The sequence below is a fragment of the Ciconia boyciana genome, chromosome 18 (genome assembly GCF_034638445.1).
Source record: "Ciconia boyciana chromosome 18, ASM3463844v1, whole genome shotgun sequence".
Lineage (NCBI taxonomy): Eukaryota > Metazoa > Chordata > Aves > Ciconiiformes > Ciconiidae > Ciconia > Ciconia boyciana.
This window is the reverse complement of record NC_132951.1, coordinates 10002718-10022098: the sequence shown is the minus strand read 5'-3', so window position 1 is coordinate 10022098 and position 19381 is coordinate 10002718. Positions and strand designations below refer to the sequence as shown.

Below are 19381 nucleotides of genomic sequence, written 5' to 3'. Positions count from 1 at the left end.
GAATTTGGTTTTGGGTGATGGACAGGTACAGTCATTATTCTCCAGCGAGGCTCTCCAGATATGAATTTATGCACTAGTACTTTGATCATTATTGAACTGAGCCCTGTGGCTATAAGCCTGTTTCCTCATGAAATTCATGTAATAGGGATAAGAGGTAGAAGTTTTCAGAAAGGTATACTCCCAATGTGTTACAATCTTTTTTTTCTCTGACATCACCACTTCCATGCCAATGCTTCAAACTGCAACCTCCTTGCAATCTTTCTTGTGTTTAAACCACAATCCAGATAAATACCTGTAGCATCTTGCTATTTTCATGTGCCTTTAAATAGCAGATGCATCAATGTCTCTCTTTGCATGCAATTTGAAAAGAGAGAATTGATGCCACATCACCTTAAAAGCTTCATGGGGCATTGTCCATGCTACACCACTCAAGGCTCTCATTCCATAGCAATAAGAGTTTTATCCCGTGCAAAAGGAAGAAAGAAAAGAAAAAAACTAAGAAGGCAGGCATCACTCACAAGGCCTAGAATTTCTGCAGTGGAACAACAGTACAAAAATTAAGTTCTGTATTTCAAAGCAGAAAAGGAACATACGGCTAATGAATCCATAGAAAATACCTGTAGCAGCTAGGGCTTCCAGGGACCAAGAGAGCTGGCCTTGAGAGCTTCCATGGAGGTTAATCTGGTATTGTGTGCCAGCTGTGAGATTGGTAATTTCTGTTTCTCGATGGTTTCCCGGCAAAAGGATTTCCTGTGTTCTGTTTAAACTGGACAGGTCTTTCAGACTGATAAAGAACTGATCAAATACCTCATCCTGTGCTGCCCAAGACAGGGTGAAACTACTGAAAGTCCTGTGTGTTATATTAAGGTCATGAAGAGCACCAGTGGCTTCTGAGATGGGAAGGTCAGTGAGCACCGAAAGCAGAGCATGAGAATCAGTGCTGGGGTTTGTTAAATAACTTAGCTCTGTAGGTGCAGGATTGGTAGGATTAAATGACGTTTCATTGTTTGATTCTCCAGGTGTTGTGACTAGATGTGCTAAACAGAGGTAAATTACAAGTTAAAATTGCCTGATAATAAACCCTCAAATATACCAAAAGACAGCTAACATCTGCTACAAAACAGTTTGTGTGCTTTGCATTAAAGAGTTCTAAGAACAGCGAAAACAAGTGGGTACTTCTTTTTTGGAGACTGAATCCAGGCCACAAGCAAAGGTAGCATCACCAAGCACAACATGGTTCTCATACAACCACACTGACTAGCAGATCCAGAGCAACAGCCATTAAACAGAGAGATGAGCTGAAATGCTTCCAGCAGAGAAATGGGCACATCCTCAGTTGATGTAAATCAGTACACTTTGACTACCTCCAAAGAACTTTGCTAATTTACATCGGTGAGGATTTGATCCCTAAGTCTCTCAAACATGCCTTTTTTCTTTATTGCAGCACATCTGCTATTGCTTCTGATACGAACTGTAAGTGGAATGCATGCCAAATATTGCAAACATATCCGAATCCAGATTATCAGATACTGAGAAATCAGCCACAGCAGAAGCATGCTAAATCTCATCCTATCCAATCAAAAACAGGCTTGGAGGAGTTATCCATCTGGATACATGCAGAATTTTCAAAAAAGGTGGGGACACACGCACATCCTTACCTAAAAACCAGACAGAAAAAACTTGAGCAAACTTTCTTTAAAGAGATCCAAAGGAATGGAAGGGAAAAAGACTTGGCCTTCAACATGCTGAATGATCTGTGAATATATCCTGTAGCACAGTCAGATTCTGAAAATCTGAGAACTGTGGAGATTACAGAGAATGTGTTTCTGATCACGGCTGTAAGGCAACAGGCAGGTGATTTTTCTGACATGCAGTATTATCTCCTCATTAGTGGAAAACCACATCATTTCACACCTCAATGACTTCCTTGCTTTCATGCTCCACTTGCATTCAATTAAGAGAGAGCAAGTCGTCTACCACCATCAATCAGATCAGCACAAATATGTACTCAGGATTCAGTATCTGTCTCCAAATTCACACATGTATCAGAAAAAAAAAGTTTTCAGAGGAGAAAGATTAAAAAGTTTTTCAAATAAATGCAGAAATGTTATCTGAAAATATACTCTCAGGACAAATACAGATGTAAAAACATTGTTTTCTGCTCACCTCCAGGAAGGAGAGAAGCCTGTGAGGCAAAAAGTGATTTTTATTTACATATATCACTGATATTCTTGACTTAGGTAAGGGGCCTCCTTAAATTACCCCAGCACACGATCTGAATCAGGCCCTACATATGCTGCAACCTGAAGACAGCCATGTTGTCATCACACCAGCATACCTGCAATGGTAACCACTAGCATAATTCCCTCTTTCTCAGTAAACCGACTGTCAGAACTATTATCTGACTGCACCAGGGTTACTGAGCTCATGTAACAAAGCAGGAAGACATGCAGTATGGAACTGTTAGCCTTCTGTGACTCTCAGTTGCTTGTGCACAATTAGATGCCAACCACCTCTTTCCTATTCTGGGAACAGGCAAAAAACTATGGCATCAAGCAGGTGCACTGGTACTTGTTCAGCCTTAAGGTTGTCCACTTAACATGCATAGTGGTAGCTGGGCTTTACTGTGGAGTATTTCTGCAGAAGACATACATAAATAGAGTGAACAGATCAGTGGGGAGGAAAGGGCAGCAGTACATTACACAGGTACAGCTCCATGCTGTGGATGGTCCCACTGGGAAACTGTCATGCACCCTGAATTGGAAACCAAGGACAAAACATCCAAAAATACAAGGGAAAAATAAAAAAACAAGACTGGCATTAAGCTCCTGATATACTGAGGATCCCCAGGAAAACCCTGTGTAATATTAGTCAAAACTGGCTTCTCATTTTCCCTCATTTTACTTGACCACCCCTACTGAAATTTCTCCCAGATTCCTGCTAGTTATAGTATAACCACACAAGGACTTGGTTACTCTAATCTGAATGGGAAATACAGTAAGAGTTCAACTCTATTATACAAAAACTGAGGAACCAACCACCTAAGCAGCATTTTAATTCAGAATTTTGCTGTCACAAGTGGATTAATTTTATTATGCCAACTTTGACAACTACATGGGAGGTTGCCATGTACAGATTATCTCATGGAGCATATGCAATTATATGTAGTTACATTACCTCTGATTTTTTTCAGACCTAATTCTGAATATTACCTTGGGTTTAATGACTTGACTCCACAAATGAATTTGTGGGTGAGAAAGAATGGTAGAAAGATACCACAGACAGTATCACTGTTTGTTGTTCAGCAGATAGAATACTATAACAGATAATGGAAAATCTGGAAAACAATCAAACTGTAGGATAACAAGACCAATGGAGTTCAAACACTTGAGTTAGCCACTAGGTGAATAGATGGGGAGAAAAGAGAGCTCTAGGAGCCCTAGGTGGGTGGATGACAGCCAAATAAAATGATTCATGGTGGCAAGATGACGGAATAGCAGATGCCAAAGAGCTGAAAGCTATGTAGAAGGGAAACTGGATGGACAACAAACATATGCTCTTTCTCAGACCGGAATACTTCTCAGTATCATTCTCTTAGTAAAATCTTCAAGCTGAATATGGCCTAAATATGTCTATACTGCTATTGCTGGCCTTTTGGGGAATTCCATTGTAATGCTTCACTGGCGATTTTACTAAAAATACGTTAATGTTCTGCCAGGATATTTCCCCAATGACTTGGGATGGAGCAAGGAGTATTCTGTATTATTTCTTGCTTCTGTCTCTTGGATTTTATATTATTTTCCAAGAGAGGCTATCAGCCAGTTTCACTGTGGAATCTTTCATCAGCTCAAGCACACTTGTAAAACATGATGGCCTACCAAGGTATTTGCATTCTTTTCAGACCCCTTTGGCTAAATGGCTTTCCCCTCTGTCAACCAGCTGATTAAACTAGGCTTATAGTACCAGTGCACCTCTGAATTTCATAAAGAAAACATTGCAGTATATCACAAGCCAGAAATACTACAGTAGCTACCACTAAAAATCCTCATATTGAAGTCATGTTCCAGGTACTCTTAGCAGAGGAATTAGCTGAAGAACTGGACAATTTTTACTAGCAAATTTAGTTTCCTGGTGGTCAGCACTGTAGCTTCCCACTGAACTGGCTCACCTAATCATTCTTCTTAATGTTTCTTTGAGTTTGTATAAAAAATGGTGGCGCAATCTAGGACTAGTAGAAGCCAGGAGAGGAAGAGGGACTGACGCACAACACAGCCAAGGGTCTTTGGTAAACAGCATAAATCTTCTTAAAAACATTCAACGGAACGGAAAAGTTACTTCCCCAAGCCATGCTCCTACGTGCAACTCACTTCCAGAGGTAAGACAGTATCACATCCACGATTCATCAGCAGTTGCTGCACAATCTGGGTCCTTCAGCAGAGGAATTTGAGGTTGGCGCTTAGTTTCTCTAATGTCCACTCATTTATCTCCACAGGCCTCTCATGCCTGATGTATTACCATCCGCCCTCCTCCAAGACCCACATTGTGCTATGCAGGCAGGGTTCCAGAACCAGAGCAAGAAAGAACAAAGCTGCAGTCTGACTGTTCAGCTTCCTCAGAGCTGGGTTACGTGCTTGCCCTACAGATTAGTTGTTAATCTGATGTAACATTCTCAAGACACGCTGCCAGAAAGGTCCCTCCAACTAGTAAAATGGCTCATTTTCTTTGATTTCTGAAGCGGTTCTAAACCAAAACCTTAGTGCAATGCTGGGTGAGACCTCTAACAAATAAGCAGTACCCTAGTTTGTGATACCTTTGTTAATAACAAAAAGAAGGTACCTGTTGAAGCCTCAGCTTCCAGAGGAGAGGAGCGCTGTTCTCCAGCCAATCCATACACCTTGATTTTATAGGAAGTGTTAGCTTGGAGGCCGTCAATCACAGCACCTAGGGATTCTCTGGGCAGGAACGTTTCTGCAGGGGGCCCAGCTGCCAATGACACTTCCTCGTACTCCACCACAAAACTACTGTAGACTCCTGTATTTGTATACCATGAGACACTAAAGCTGTGGTCTGTTACCCTCAAGACCACAAGGTCCCTCAGTGCATCCTCCTGCATCCCTGAGCCCTCTGGAGCAAGAAAGCTCCCAGAGCAAGAAAGCTCCTCTGGGTCAGGAGTCATTACCTGCATTAGGGTTAGACTATACAGAGCTACAAAGAAACAAACAAGCAAATAGCAGTGTGAAATATTCAGCCTTTCCTTTTCAGAAAAACAAAATAACATTTAGCAAACTGTTCACTTCAGAAGCTTTACCATCCCTTGAATGCAGAATCATGGACATCAGTTAAAAAACCTTTGTTACTTGAGCTGCACTTCATCCATATGAAGAGACAGAAGCAACGGAAGGCTGCCATCCTATATTATGGAATAGTTTGTGACATGTCCTTTGCTAGAGGTTCATGAGCTCTGAATGTGTCAGCTGTCTCTCTGTGGAGAGTTGATATACACAAAAAGATAACAGGAAGAATGTGAGAGGGGAGAGGAGGCACCAACAGAAGATCTTCAGCTCTGGGGCTGAAAGAAGCTTTACCCTCAGTGACAGAAAATGCACTATGCAAACAAATAAAAATAATGTGTGGGAAACTCCTGAGTACCTGCAGGCAGAGAAGCCTGACTGAACCATCAAGGGGCTGAGAAGAATATAAGAGAAAAAAATGGCAATCTGGAGAAGCAAAGGAAACTCTGAAAAGAAAAACTCTCAGTCCTTCTGCAGCCCCTGCCTTCCTTGTTCAGCAGGGATGGCACATGCCCCTCTAAACAGCAGGACTGTCTCCTCCACCCACTGAGAAGAGCTAGTCCAGTCCTAGCCATGCTCCTGGCATTTTCCACACTTCAGTCATTCCTCTCTCTCCCTGGTTGCTCCAAGTACTCTCCCCAGCAGTGCAATGGACCTGAAGTCCTCCATAGCTCTGCAAGGGAGGGTAAAACAAGTTTGTTTGGCTTAGCCTGAGGACTTCAGGACCTCCCAAGTACTGGGAACATGGATAAAGAAGACTGACTTGAGGGTGGACGAAAAAGTAAACTGAAGATGACACTGCTTGCCTTATACCCCACAGGCTTACAGAGCACTTCTGCCGCCCCACGCTCATGTGTTTGGATTTGTCCATTCCTATGCAGAAGGAAGGTCACAGAGATAGGTTATGTCAACTACTGTTGTTGCTTCTAAGGAGCCCACTGCAGAGAATGCTTTGTTTACTGGCTGCTCTGAGTAAAGACTTAAAACAAATACACTGACCAGATGAATGTATTTATAAAAAAACCCCAAAACCAAACCAGGAAAAAGAAGCCACCTTGTGAGACTTTGGAAGCTGGTGCTGAAAAGATCAAGCTGTGACATTCCACAGCTTGTTGTTTTTGCCTTTTCATCGTCCATGCATACTTCTTTTGAGACCACTCAGTCTTCAGACAGATGGGGAAACAGATAACTTTAGAAAAATAGAAGCCTGCTCACTCTGGCCACATAAACCTTCAGCTTCCTTTTGTATGTGTGTGCCTCAAGCCTTCCTAATTTTTCCCCTACATTGGACACAGGCCTGACTTATGCATCAAACAAGTAATTCAGTACTGATGGTTTTCTGTAGTTTACACCATACCTTATAACTCTCTGCTGTACTGGATTACTTGACTCTGTAAAGCATTCAGAGGTTTATGCTGCCATGAACACTACCAGGGAATATGAAACGAGTTTTGATCAGTTCAGCTGTATAGTTATTAATTTGTAAAATCCACAACTTCTGACATGTTTACCTCATAGACGGGGAGATGTCTCTGATCCTCTTCTTTGGGGAGAAAAGGATAAACACCTTGATATCTGCTAAGGACAATAATTGTAGCCCAACTGATTCTGCTTTCACTGTCTCTGCTTACTTATAGCAGTTAAGGCTTTGCCTCACAGGATTTAGCCTGAAGGCACCTAAAGATTCAGGACTTACTTGTGTTCTATACTGAGATATAATTCTGTATGCAACAAACTTTGGGTCAAAATGTTTCACAAAGAATAAAACCTTATTCATTAAGTAGTTCACTGATACTCGTTAAGTAGAGTGGCTTGTACAAATAGAGATGGCAGAAATGGACCCTCTCTTTGTAGACAAATGTAACAATCGTGGTATCCAATGGAAATGGTGACTGTGACCAGATTTGTGGTGGTAGCGTTTCTTGCTTTTGGATGAGAAAACTAAAAAAGGGCAACATCAGCCCTGTTGACCCTGCTGAAGCATGATGGGTGGGAGGCATGCTGTGAAGAGAATTCATTAGGCAGGAACAAGCAATGTTAAATACATTCTGGTTGTTCTTCCTCTTAGTTTTTGTCTGTAGAAAACAAAAAAGTTATAAGACATAATGCACAAAAAAGCAGCCTCATTTAAAACTAAGGATGAGGTCTGCATTTCCTGCAGGACAAATAGCTACATTCTTTGTGAGTCTTCTCAAAGGATAAGCAAGAAATCATTGAGAACATGGAGCTAAACACAGCAGGTAGGGAAATACACAGCTAGATCTATCTGCTAGACAGTGCTAAGTCTGCTCTGCAGGCAGTTGATGTTTTTAAGCAGTTGCCCAGACATGGCTTACAAAATCAGGTGAAGTTGTTCTTGGGCTAGTCATTGCCCAATGACCTGGTATACGTCACTCATCAAAAGCTGTTACTCACCAGTCGAACTCTTGACAGTTGTGGGTTTGCTTTTGTGTCTGCCTTTCTCTGCCACCAGACTAATGGTGTATTCTGTCCCTGCCTCCAACCCTCGCAGGATAAAAGAGGTGCTGTCCACAGGGATCTCCACTTCGTTCTTCCTTCCAGAAGGGTTAACGTAAATGAGGCGATAACGATCAAACTTGGCCACTGGTCTTCTCCAGCGAAGGGATAAGGTGGTTTCAGTAGGGTCACTGACTTCCAAGTCCTTGGGGTTATCAAGATCTACAGGTTAAAAAGAGAAAGTTGAGTTGTCCCTGAACTGTGCTGGGACAGTTTTTTAGGCATCTGTAGACAGGGCAACATCTATACTGGCTGTCTAGCAACAGCTCAGAGTCTTATCCACCTTTTGGAGCTTTTGAAGCCCCATTGTTTGGAATAGGTAGAGGATGATGAAGTTCTCTTTTACAGACAAACCACACTAGAACAAATTTCCCCGACTTGCACTCACTTCAGCAGGCACTGCATAGAGGAGAGGCAAAATTTAAGCCTTCAGAGAATTTACCTGGGAAAAGGGGGATATTGTGAGAAAAATCCTGGATTTGAAGGGCAGTCAGGACTATTACAACCACTGAGGCTGCGCTCTTTATCAGATTAACCTTTTGGCCATAACCACCATTTCTGCCAGAAACCCTCACAATTAGAGGATGGCCAGAGTAATCAGTGTAAGCATAATTATCATTAAGGAGCTCACCTAGAGATGAAACTCCCAGAGCATTAGGACATCCTCATACAGGAAAAGGAAGCCAGATTCAGAGGCCAAGATCTTTGGGGAAATGTTTTTTCTTTCCCGTGAGGGAAAAAGTCCCATTGGTACCAAAATGAAATCAAGAACTTTCTAAAATAATTCTTACAGCATTACTTCGAAAGGAAAGAAACATCAGAGTGACTCCATCTGACTTGCTGCTTCCTCCAGAGCACAAAGGAGGATCAAGCTACTCACCAGTGCCAGCATTAATGGTAGCAGGAGCGCTTTCCCTGTCCTGTCTCACTGCTGTCACTCCAATGCCATATTCAGTTCCAGGCCTCAAACCTAAGAGATGAGGAATAGAAGCATGAGTTCCTGTCCGTGGAATATGCCTACAGGCATTTGTTTAAATAAGGAAGCCTGAACGTATGCGAGGTAAGATACATACTTTCCTGTGTATGCAGAGAATCAAGGTTTCAGTTGACCCTCCAGCTGACCTGATGTTAATAAATCTTTTTCCATGTACATGCCAAAGGATAAAGATTATGGCTGACTGAGACTGCATTTTGGACACTGTGCAAATGCATAATCAGAGATAGCTTCTACTTTCAAGAGCTTGCAGTATAGGTACTTCTGCCAAAGAAAAGCAGGTAGACGTCCATATGACATGGAGAAAGTACCATTATCTAGCCTCGCAGGCTGGTAAGGCAACTTGCAGGTACACAGAAAAGTGGCAGACTGGCACCAGTAAACACCTAGAACATGCCAAAGTCTTTTGAACTCAGGGGTGTGAAGCCATCTCCACAAAGACATGTAGCTACCTAGAACTCAGGGAACTGACTAGTGGGATTCAGAGATGCACATGAAAGTGAAATGGCTACACATCTTCTGTTGGCTAGTTATCCATCTGCAGGTGTGTAAATATATATCACATGTATTCTAATTTAATTACTTGTACTCAAAATGCATAACCTCTGCTTGTACCTCTTACGCATAGTGACCAAAAAGACATTTTTTCACTACACTACTGCACTCTAGGGTGACAGCAGTGGCATGACATTAACGATGATCTCTCCATTCCCCTACCTGTGAGTGTAGCTCTGGTTGTTGCTTGGCTGCCCTTTGGCACTGTGATCTCAGCATGGTCTCCACCAGAGATGGGAGCAAACTTAATTCGATAGTTATCAATATTTGCATGGCTGTTCTTCCACTCCAAAGTAATGCTATTGTCTGTCTGTGACACCCGCTTCAGGTTTCTTGGAGCATCCAAGTCTGTAATCAATCAACCAACCAATAAATAAATATATAAATATGAATCATTCTCTTATGAGAGCAGTCTCTTATGACAGTACTTTTTAGAAGGTGAAATGATCCATAAAGCTGAAGTTAGGTTTCCTCTGATGTAATACCACTATGTTCTTAACTATATCAAGCAGATTTCTTTTAGCATGAAGTGGAGAGTTCACTAGCTTTGGGAAAAAATCAGTGGAAGAAATTCAGCTTTTATCTCCTGAGACAAAAATAACATTTTCAACTTTAGTAATTATTTTTTATTACAAAATAGGCCTGTGGAAAAACATATTTGGATGAAAATACTATTTTTCCTTTATAAATACCTCAGCTTTCAAAAGAAAAAAGGCTGCTAAGAAAAAAGAATTGATCACCTCTAGAATTTCTGTTCAGTAACTATCTTGCATTCATGGCTGAAAGGAACTCTAAGTCTCAAAAAAAAAAAAGTTGAATATTATGTAGAAATTCAATGGGCTTTCACTGTTCACACCTATAGTAGACTCAAATCCTGCTCTGAATGAACAACTACATTTTGGGATGAAAAGGGAGGTAATTCTCTATGTACCGTTTACTCAGCTCCCTTAATGCATCAAACCTTGATAACATGATAGAGGACCCACATTTTCATAAAGCATTCCCAGGATTACTAAGCAGCAAAGTAAATTTATAAAAGCATGACAGAAAACATTTGCAGAAATGATGAAGGAAAAAAAGCAAAGTTCTCTGCTAATCTGTTATGCATTTAGACAAACAGAAATAAGGTCTTAGATGGAATAGGAACCATGGAATATATTTATAGCCCAGCAGACAGACAAGTAATCCAGAGGAATTTGTTTCCTGAAGTAGAGATTTAGGGTATGATGAGCAAAAGCTTCTAAGTGACTTAATAACATAATTCCCATTTTCAAAATAAATTGAGATATTTGGGAGGTCTAAATATTTTGTTGAGCCAGTAAGGTATATAAGGCACAGGAAAACATTCTCCACTTTCATGTACCTCTATAACAGTGCTAATTCTGTGTTGACGCAGTAATTATCAACTCAAGCAACATGGCACAAACAGCACAGGAAGATTGATGGTGATTGCATTACCTTCCCAGAAGTTTGGATTGGTATCCAAGCCTCTTACCTGTGACAAAGATTTCTTTCATAGGGTCACTTTCCATGTCCCCTCGACGAGAGATGAGTGTCACTTCATACTCTGTGTGCGGCCTCAGGTTTCCAATAGAATATTGGGTTTCATCTTCAGAGAGGTCAATGGTTGTCCTGTCCCCTGGAACATCCTTGGGGCCATAAGTGAGCTCTATGCCTTCAATTTCAGCCAAGGGTTTGGACCATGTGATAAGAGCTGTGGTGTCTGTAACATCTTTTGCCTCGATCTGGCTAGGGGCATCAAGCTCTGTTACAAAAAGAGAAAAAGGTGGTTTTTTTAAAGAAATCTTGCCGGAAAAATCATACACATTCTTGTGCTTTTAATTGCTGATTCAGAGCAAAATTAAAATGAGTGGCTTCTACCAACTGAAGCTTATCTTCAATTACTTTCTTCCTTTAGTTTCTATAGTTATAGAAGAAAGTGCCAAATGGAGTCAATTCATCAGAAGCAAATTCATCAAAATTAATTAATGTTAGAAGCTGCCACAGGAAAGACAAGCAGGAACCGTAAGAGGTTCTCCATCTGCACAACAGAAACTCTCCTTTAAATGATTTCTTCATGCAAATATCACCAGGACGAAAGAAATTCTAGTTCCTGTTGATGTACATTTTGAAAAAGAATAAAAGTGCATACTGCTTGCTACCTTCTAGCTAAACATAAATTTTCTTTCCTCTTCAAACAGACAATTTGGAAAGGAATTCATTTCTCCTCATGTATTCTTCATTAGCAGCTCCCCTACTGTCTTCCCCCCCCCCATCAATTCACAGTATAGAGCTTGTATTTCTCTTTGTTTAAAAACTCCCTAGGCTACACCAAACAGCAGTTGTTTTATTGGTGGCACTACACCAAATACAGGTTCTGCTTACTTGTGGTTATCACTCTGGATAGTCCTGGTCCTCTGGTATTGTTTTTCACTATATGAAGGGATACATTATACTGTTGCCCTGGTGCCAAACCTGGCTGCATATAAGATGTCTCTGGCCTTTTCAGGCTGCTGGTTATATCTCCATTATCATCCTTTTTCTGTAACACATGGAATAATTGCTTAGTATAAATATAAAAAATCCAGGATCTTTCACTTATATATGGCCTCTATACAAGAAACACTGCTTCCTTACCATATTACGGAAGACCAGCTCCCAGCCATCAAATGAAAAGTTCAGAGGATCCCACTCCACCTGGACGGACGTTTCTCTAACAGATTTGAATTTCAGACCTTCTGGAGCAGGCAGATCTGTGACAGAAAAAAAGTGTATCGTTACATGAGCAACAAGTTCCCGTAAGTAGGGCACTGAGGGTGGGACATCTTTCCACCACTATAAATATCTGCCATGCAGGTATCTGCACCTGAGATGTTTAAACCCTCTTCACAGTCAGTTATTCTGTCTTCGGAGAAACATTCCTCTGACCTATTTTAGATGTCACCTTAGAGTAAAATGAATTTTTCCCTAGAAATCTCTATTTTTGCCCTCTTGAAAGAAGCGTAGTGTGGACATTTGAAGTTAGGTGAGATGAATCCTGCCCCAGGTCTCTAAAAATGAGCACAGTGACAGAAGTCAAAGAGTATCCTTTGAGGCTGGGATGTTTAGATACGACTGTGGTGTGCACAATACAAAAAGGAAGATGAACAACAAATGAACAGACAGGCAGATAGAAAGTAAGTTGTGGTAAAACACACTGAAGATGCAAAACAAATATCATGTCCTTTTCAGTTAAAACAGTTTGAATCCAAGTGATTTCATATCGCTTTTTTACACACATTTTAATATTCTTTCAGGAAGCATTACTAGATTTTAAAAATGTACCTTATTATGAAGAAGCCAAGGGTCTTAATTTACAAAGACCTCATGATATTCATTGGGAGGCACTGCAGAGAGCAGAAGAGCTAGTGAACGGTACTTTTAACACAGTCATTGGTATTGGAAAACAATAGAAAATGAAAGTGCAGAAGGCTGTCTTCATCCAGAACAGAAGGTGAATTGAAAATAGAAAATACAAATGAAATAATACCGTGAAAAAGGGATGCAAATACATGCATACTGTGGAATAGACAAAAGAATGAATACAGGGAATATTAAACTCACATGTTGCTACCCTGGCACTGACTGGAATACTCTTCTTGTTTTTAAGGATTGCAAAGACACGGATAAAGTATTCTACACCCGGCTCCAGTTCATGAATAGTGGCAGCTGTCTGGTTTCCTGGCACGGTGAACTGCATATCTAAGCCACCACTGCTGGTAGGGACATAGGTGATGAGGTACTCATTGACGAGATTCTCATGCTTCCATTCCAGATTTACGGTTTTATCTGTTATGTTTGTCACAGTCAGCTCAGTTGGAGGAGACACTAGGAAGGGAAAAAAACAAAACAAAACAAACTTCTAAGAAGTTTTCAAGGCTCAGAAACTAATGACTTACCCAGTTTCACATTTTTCCAGGAGCTGTTTATAAGAATTATCCAACAAACAGGGAATGTGGAAGCCTTGTCACACAAAGTAGCCGCTTGAAGAAAGGAATGTTCAGCTGATGAAGACTACAGACGTTTACAAAAGTCATGGGCCAATTTCTGTTCTTACACTTGCACACAACCTATGGCTGACTGTATTCCAGCTCCTCTCATGGCTACTGCACAAGACTACTATAGCTGTGTCCCTAGGGGTGCAGACATTTAATTCATTTGCCAGCAACACATGATTTTATAGCTGGAATTCCTGGGGTTTGGATACACAAAATTGCACAGATTTTCCAAAGTAAAATAAAAATTATTATTTTTGTAAATACTTTCAATAGATTACTCCACATTTGCATGTGCAAGAGCACAAAATGTGTCTTGGGAGTCTTCCAGAAGGAGGAGATGAAAAAAGGGAATTTCTTTTCAAGGGTATTCATTATCTTTTATAATATTCCCAACCCCAAAGTACTCTCCGATTACTTCACAAAGATCTTAGTTCCTAAAGAAAACTATCTCCTTTATAGAGTAATGCCTGTCCTTATCTAGCTGTCAAATTTTCTACCAATTTCCACAGAGTCAGTGGTACTGGGAAACTAAGCATGTGGCTCTACAGCTAAGTTTCCACTCCAGCTGATTCCATGATTTTACTCTAAGCTTTGTCAGATGTAACATATGCACACATACATATATAGACACATATATAATATATATTAAATCAAGTTTTACTTTAGTTAGAAAAATCTATTTGGCCAATTGAGAGATAGGCAAGGTCCCTGCAATAATCCTGAAAGCTTGCATTGCAATATTTGCAACATCTCGCAGTTCCATCGGGACAGTTGTCTCACACAGATCACTCGGATAGGACAAAGTTATTTTCTGTGTGTGACCTCCCTCCACTACACCCTCTGCCTCCACCAGGGCTCCAGCTCAGAGATCTACCTCCAAAGAAAAGTCACTGAGCCCCTGAGGTCTGTCAGTGTATATTGTCAGTGCTGTGTGTTTCATTTTTGGCTCCTACAATAGCAATGGCATTGTAAATGCAAACCCCTTTCTTACCCATCCAGCATGAGACTGGGAACCAGCACCTGGCTGTAAGAAAAAATTGATACCCAGGGTCTTTATTCACTGACATTCATTATCTACATTATCTAATTCCTGCAAAGCCTTATTATTTAGTCAAAATTCAGTCCATATTCTTTTGACTAATCCTGCTGAATACCTAGTAAGATGACTCTGGATACATCTCCCTCTTCTCCATAGCTAGAACTGTTTCTTTCAGATGCACTTTTTTTTAGCATCAGGAGGTACTATGAGAAACTGAAAGGTCATGGTGACAAATCCCACCAGTGCTAGCTACAGCTTGGGTGACATTGTGGTGGGAGCAAACCTGGAGATAACAAATGGACTGCATCACCATTATCAGCCTGTTGGCTTGCTGACCACAAAAAGTCACCGGCAACTGCTACACTATATAGCCCTGAAAAGTAAGGGAGGTGAAGAGCTTGCTGCTGGTGTTGTTACTTCTCTGATTCAGCTCTTTGGACTATGATAAAGAAGAGTGGCAACAGGACCCAGCTATATAGAAAAGGTTCACAGAGCCTTCGAGGCTACTGGATGGACACAGGGAATTACCCAGGGGAAGCAGTTCAAAAGGGACATTGCAACCTACCGTCAGAGCAGTCATCTCCCATGTAACCATCCTCACAGACACATCGTCCATCGATGCAGCGGCCCGCATTGTTGCAGTCGTTGGGGCAGGATCGTTCACGGCAGTCCTCCCCCATGAAGCCCTCATGGCACACACAGTGCCCATCAATGCAGCGCCCGCGCTGGTGGCAGTCGTTGGGGCAGGACAGCTCGCCGCAGTCCTCCCCTGTGAAGCCATTATCACACTCACAGCGCCCCTCCACACAGCGCCCACGGTTGTTGCAATCGTTGGGGCACCGCAGCTCACCACAGTCCTCCCCTGTGTACCCCTCGTGACACACACACTGCCCATTGACACAGAGTCCATGGTTGTTGCAATCATTGGGGCACCGCAGCTCACCACAGTCATCCCCCATGAATCCCTCATGGCACACACACTGCCCGTTGACACAGCGCCCGCGGTTGTTGCAGTCATTGGGGCACCGCAGCTCCCTGCAGTCCTCTCCAATGAATCCTTCGTGGCACACACACTGCCCGTTGACACAGCGCCCGCGGTTGTGACAGTCGTTGGGGCACCGCAGCTCCCCACAGTCCTCGCCCAGGTACCCCTCATGGCAGATGCAGCGCCCGCCCACGCAACGCCCGCGGTTGTGGCAGTCCTTTGGGCACCTCTTCTCACTGCAGTCATCCCCCACGAAGCCCTCGTAGCAGATGCACAGCCCATTCTCGCAGTGCCCATTGCCATTGCAGTTGTTAGGGCAGGTCAGCTCCCCACAGTCTTCCCCGGTGAAGCCCTCCTCGCAGAAGCAGGTCCCATTGACGCAGCGCCCACGGTCAAAGCAGTCATTGGGGCAGATGAGCTCACTGCAGTCCTCGCCAGTGTAGCCCTCATCGCAGACACACTCGCTGTCCACACAGCGCCCACGGTTGTGGCAGTTGCTGGGGCAGAGAGGTTCACTGCAGTCTTCACCGGTGAAGCCCTCATGGCACACACACTGCCCGCTCACGCACCTCCCATGCACAGTGCACCCTTGGGAGCAGAGCTCTTCACTGCAGTCTGTGCCTGTGTATCCCTCAAAGCACATGCAAACCCCATCCACGCACTTGCCTTGGTCGTTACAGTCAGATGGGCAGGTGGCCTGGCTGCAGTCCTCGCCAGTGAAGCCTTCATTGCAGATACATTTGCCCTGGACGCAAAGGCCCTGGTTGAAGCAGTTGCGTGGGCAGTCCGGTTCAGAGCAGTTGGGGCCTTTCCAGCCAGGCTCGCAGATGCAGCCGCAGATCTCGATGCTGTAATTGCCATGTCCACTGCAATAGGGTGTTGTGTCCAGGCGACCTGTACCAACGGTCCAGAAAACCCATTACTCCCCTTGGCTCTGGGATGTGTTAAGCCAGTGTGGCACATACAACCTAAAAGGGGTTTGATTTTCCCAGCTCCCTGAAGGACATAGTTTCCAGAATCACCAAAGCTCTTGAATGAGAATTCTTCCTTCTTTCTCTAGTGAGATTTAGTTTACCAGGAATGTTTTAATTTGCTCTAATGCCAGGGAAGAGCCCCTGCCAACAACTTGATAAATGAGCGTGCTGGATTCCTCTGCCCTTCTCAAAATCCCTCTTCCACTGACTGAGCAGCTTTCCTAACTGCTTCATTAGGGCAGGCACCATAAAGCATTATTCACAAGTTCACTCCAGAACTTAAAAAGCCAGGCAGCATGCCGTATTATCAACTGTGAGACGGGCTCCGTGCTCGGAGGGACTGCTCAGATTACTGCTGAGAAGACCTGTGGTTTCTCTCTTGTATGACCAATCTCTTACCTCAGTTTAAAAAACAGCCAGAAGGTTACCTTTTTTTCCCCTTTTCTAACTATTTGTGCTTGTCTATTGCCTTATGTCCTGCTGTATTTTCATTGGTCTCTATTAAAGAAAATTTTGAAATGAAAACGGTTACATTGGCAGCTTACTCAAGGGAACAAAAGGTGGAGCCAAGAGCTTTGACTGCATGAGTTTTAATCTTAACTCCGACACAGATTGTCACCATGCCCAAGTGCCACACATGCTCAATGCCACAGCTACAAAGCAGCCCAGGCAGGCTTCGGACCCACAGGTTCATAAAACTGCAAAATTGTGAATGAGTGTATCCTGCAAGCTGGCCAAATACATTCCTAGTTTTGATTATGTTTCAAATTTAACAGGTTGACTTTTGCTCATTCTTCAAACAGATTTGAGTATCTACTCTAAACAAGATCTACAGCCAGCACAAGGATTTCCCCAAGAGCAGGTCCCCAGTCTGCCTTACCTTCTACTGCCTGGGAATTAGGACAGCATCCAGCCCCACTGGCACACTGCTCCCGTAGGGAGGATACCAGCCCCTCCAGCTCCTCTAGTCTGCTCAACAGATCCTTAATGTCTGGGGCAGCTGCACAGCCACAAGCCCGGCGAGGGATGTTAATACGGTGCGTGAAGACGATCTGGTTCTCATCATTCACCGTGTGCTCCTCATAATTCTTGACAGGCTCAATTTCTGCCTTCAGGTCTGCATCACCACTTGCTGTATCCAGGTCCACAGAGCAAAGGGAGCCAACAGGCAACTTAATGTTGTAGACGTGGTTAAAAACCACAGGCTGATTATCCTCTGGCAAGGTCACGTTTAGCCCAGTCTCCCGCTTATGCCGGATAATTCGCTTGATGAGTCCACCATTGACATGCTGGTACAGCAAAGCTAAGATCACACAGGCCAAAACCTGGGTGGGGAGTCCCATTGCAGCGTTCAGTTCCTTTTCAAAGCTGATGGAGCCTTATATACGTTTGGCCTTTGTAGTCTGGAGCAGAAATTGGAGAGCCAGTCCAAACCAAGCTGGATATCCTTTCCTTTCCTGGTACACTTGTTCCCTAAAAAGAAGAAGGAGCCATGTAAGAGATGAACTGCAGCTACACCACCCAACAAAAGGCCTATGACACTGAATGCATGCTGGCATCCTCTAAGAACGTGGCTGGGGTGCTACTCAAATATATGATCTCACTTCACCCAAGCTGCTGAACTTGTTCTTATATATAATAACAGTGCATTACCTTGCTTTTTAGGATCTCAGTGTGCTGGTGAACAGAATGTCACAAGACATGAATCTTGAAGGAAGCTACTATTATTTCCAATTTAAAGCAAGTATAGTGGAGTATGGAAGGTTTAATGGCCTCAAGCAGACCAGGGCAAAGAAGCCTGCCGAGTCTCATCTCAACTGAAAACACTACTTTCAGACAGAGGTAGGTAAAATAAATATATGTTCTGTTATGATTCAACTGATGTTAAAAGCCTATATTTCCTTCACGCATTAGTCCACTGCTTGAAGGCTACTCAAGGCTGGATCATGTAAGAAACTCGAGACATTGTCAAAAGGCATATCAACTAAGCTCATTGCAGCCCTTTTCTGTATGCTTTAAATTATTCCAATTGCTTGGGAATCTGAACTCCATAGCTTGTAGCCCAATAATAAGTTCCACTGTACTGATGATTTGTCTACAGCATGAAGATAAACAGAACTCTCTGGAGAACACTGCAGGTTGAAGGTTCTGGTGTCAGTGCTTGTATCATAGCTAGCAACATTTTAGCATAGAAGTAGTGAAACACAACAGAAGATGAGACTCCAACAAGGGAGACACACTGCAAGAAACGGCAACAGAAACACACGTGTGTGCACACATAAAGAAGGGAGAGGAAGAGAAGGAAAAGAAATCCTTTGATCATCTAGGTCCTTCAAGAAAAAGAGAAAGCTTTACCTCAATAAAGGTGTAAAAAGGTCTTTTTAGCAATCAATACACCTTTTCAGTAGGCAACATTTCCCACTGTCTGATCTTTCATCAGCTGTAATACAAGAGCTCGCTTATGGTTACAAGCACCTGGCTGGGCTGTACTAGCTCTTCCTGAAACTCATTCTTTTCAATTAGCTTCAATATTTCCTCTTCCTGCTCAGTCTGTACCAGTTCCTTTCAAATGATAGGAGCCAGGGGAGCTGAAAGACATCTATTAACTTCCATGCAGAATCAACCCTTCAGCATGTAGAGTGAGAACCAAAAGCAGCTAATGGACTGACTAAACAAGTGCACCTCATAAATGTCATCTTAGCATTTGTTTTCCTTTCTACTCCCAGAAAAGCTTGGCTAAATGGTTAGGTCAGTGACTGTGCTTTCACTAGTTGTAAGCTAGTGAAATGCCAGTAATGGAGGAAACAGTAATTTAGTCTCTAAACACCACGGTTTTGATGATAATTCATTTGTCAGATGGGAGACTAGCTTCTCCCACCCTTCTCCTTCCCCCGAAATGTAGAGATCATTTTTTCCATGCTATCCCAGCTGCTTTTGTAAAAGTATGACAATAATACATCAGACACTTTACTGAAGTTAATTTTTTTGT

The 19381-nt window shown here is 42.7% G+C and overlaps 1 protein-coding gene across 6 annotated transcripts in view; it reads right to left on the bottom strand.

The window, feature by feature from the left end:
* Window positions 1-19381, bottom strand: part of TNC (tenascin C) — a 105688-nt gene that overhangs the window by 30647 nt on the left and 55660 nt on the right. For all 6 annotated transcript variants that reach the window (XM_072883523.1, XM_072883527.1, XM_072883522.1 and 3 more), the window contains 9 exons: window positions 17273-17865; window positions 14999-16312; window positions 12961-13224; window positions 11995-12110; window positions 11743-11899; window positions 10853-11122; window positions 9520-9705; window positions 8689-8778; window positions 7707-7970 (listed from right to left, as the gene is read on the bottom strand). In XM_072883523.1, the coding sequence (XP_072739624.1) occupies window positions 7707-7970; window positions 8689-8778; window positions 9520-9705; window positions 10853-11122; window positions 11743-11899; window positions 11995-12110; window positions 12961-13224; window positions 14999-16312; window positions 17273-17735 (3124 nt within the window). In that variant the 5' untranslated portion in view covers window positions 17736-17865. The remainder of the gene's footprint in view (window positions 1-7706; window positions 7971-8688; window positions 8779-9519; window positions 9706-10852; window positions 11123-11742; window positions 11900-11994; window positions 12111-12960; window positions 13225-14998; window positions 16313-17272; window positions 17866-19381) is intronic.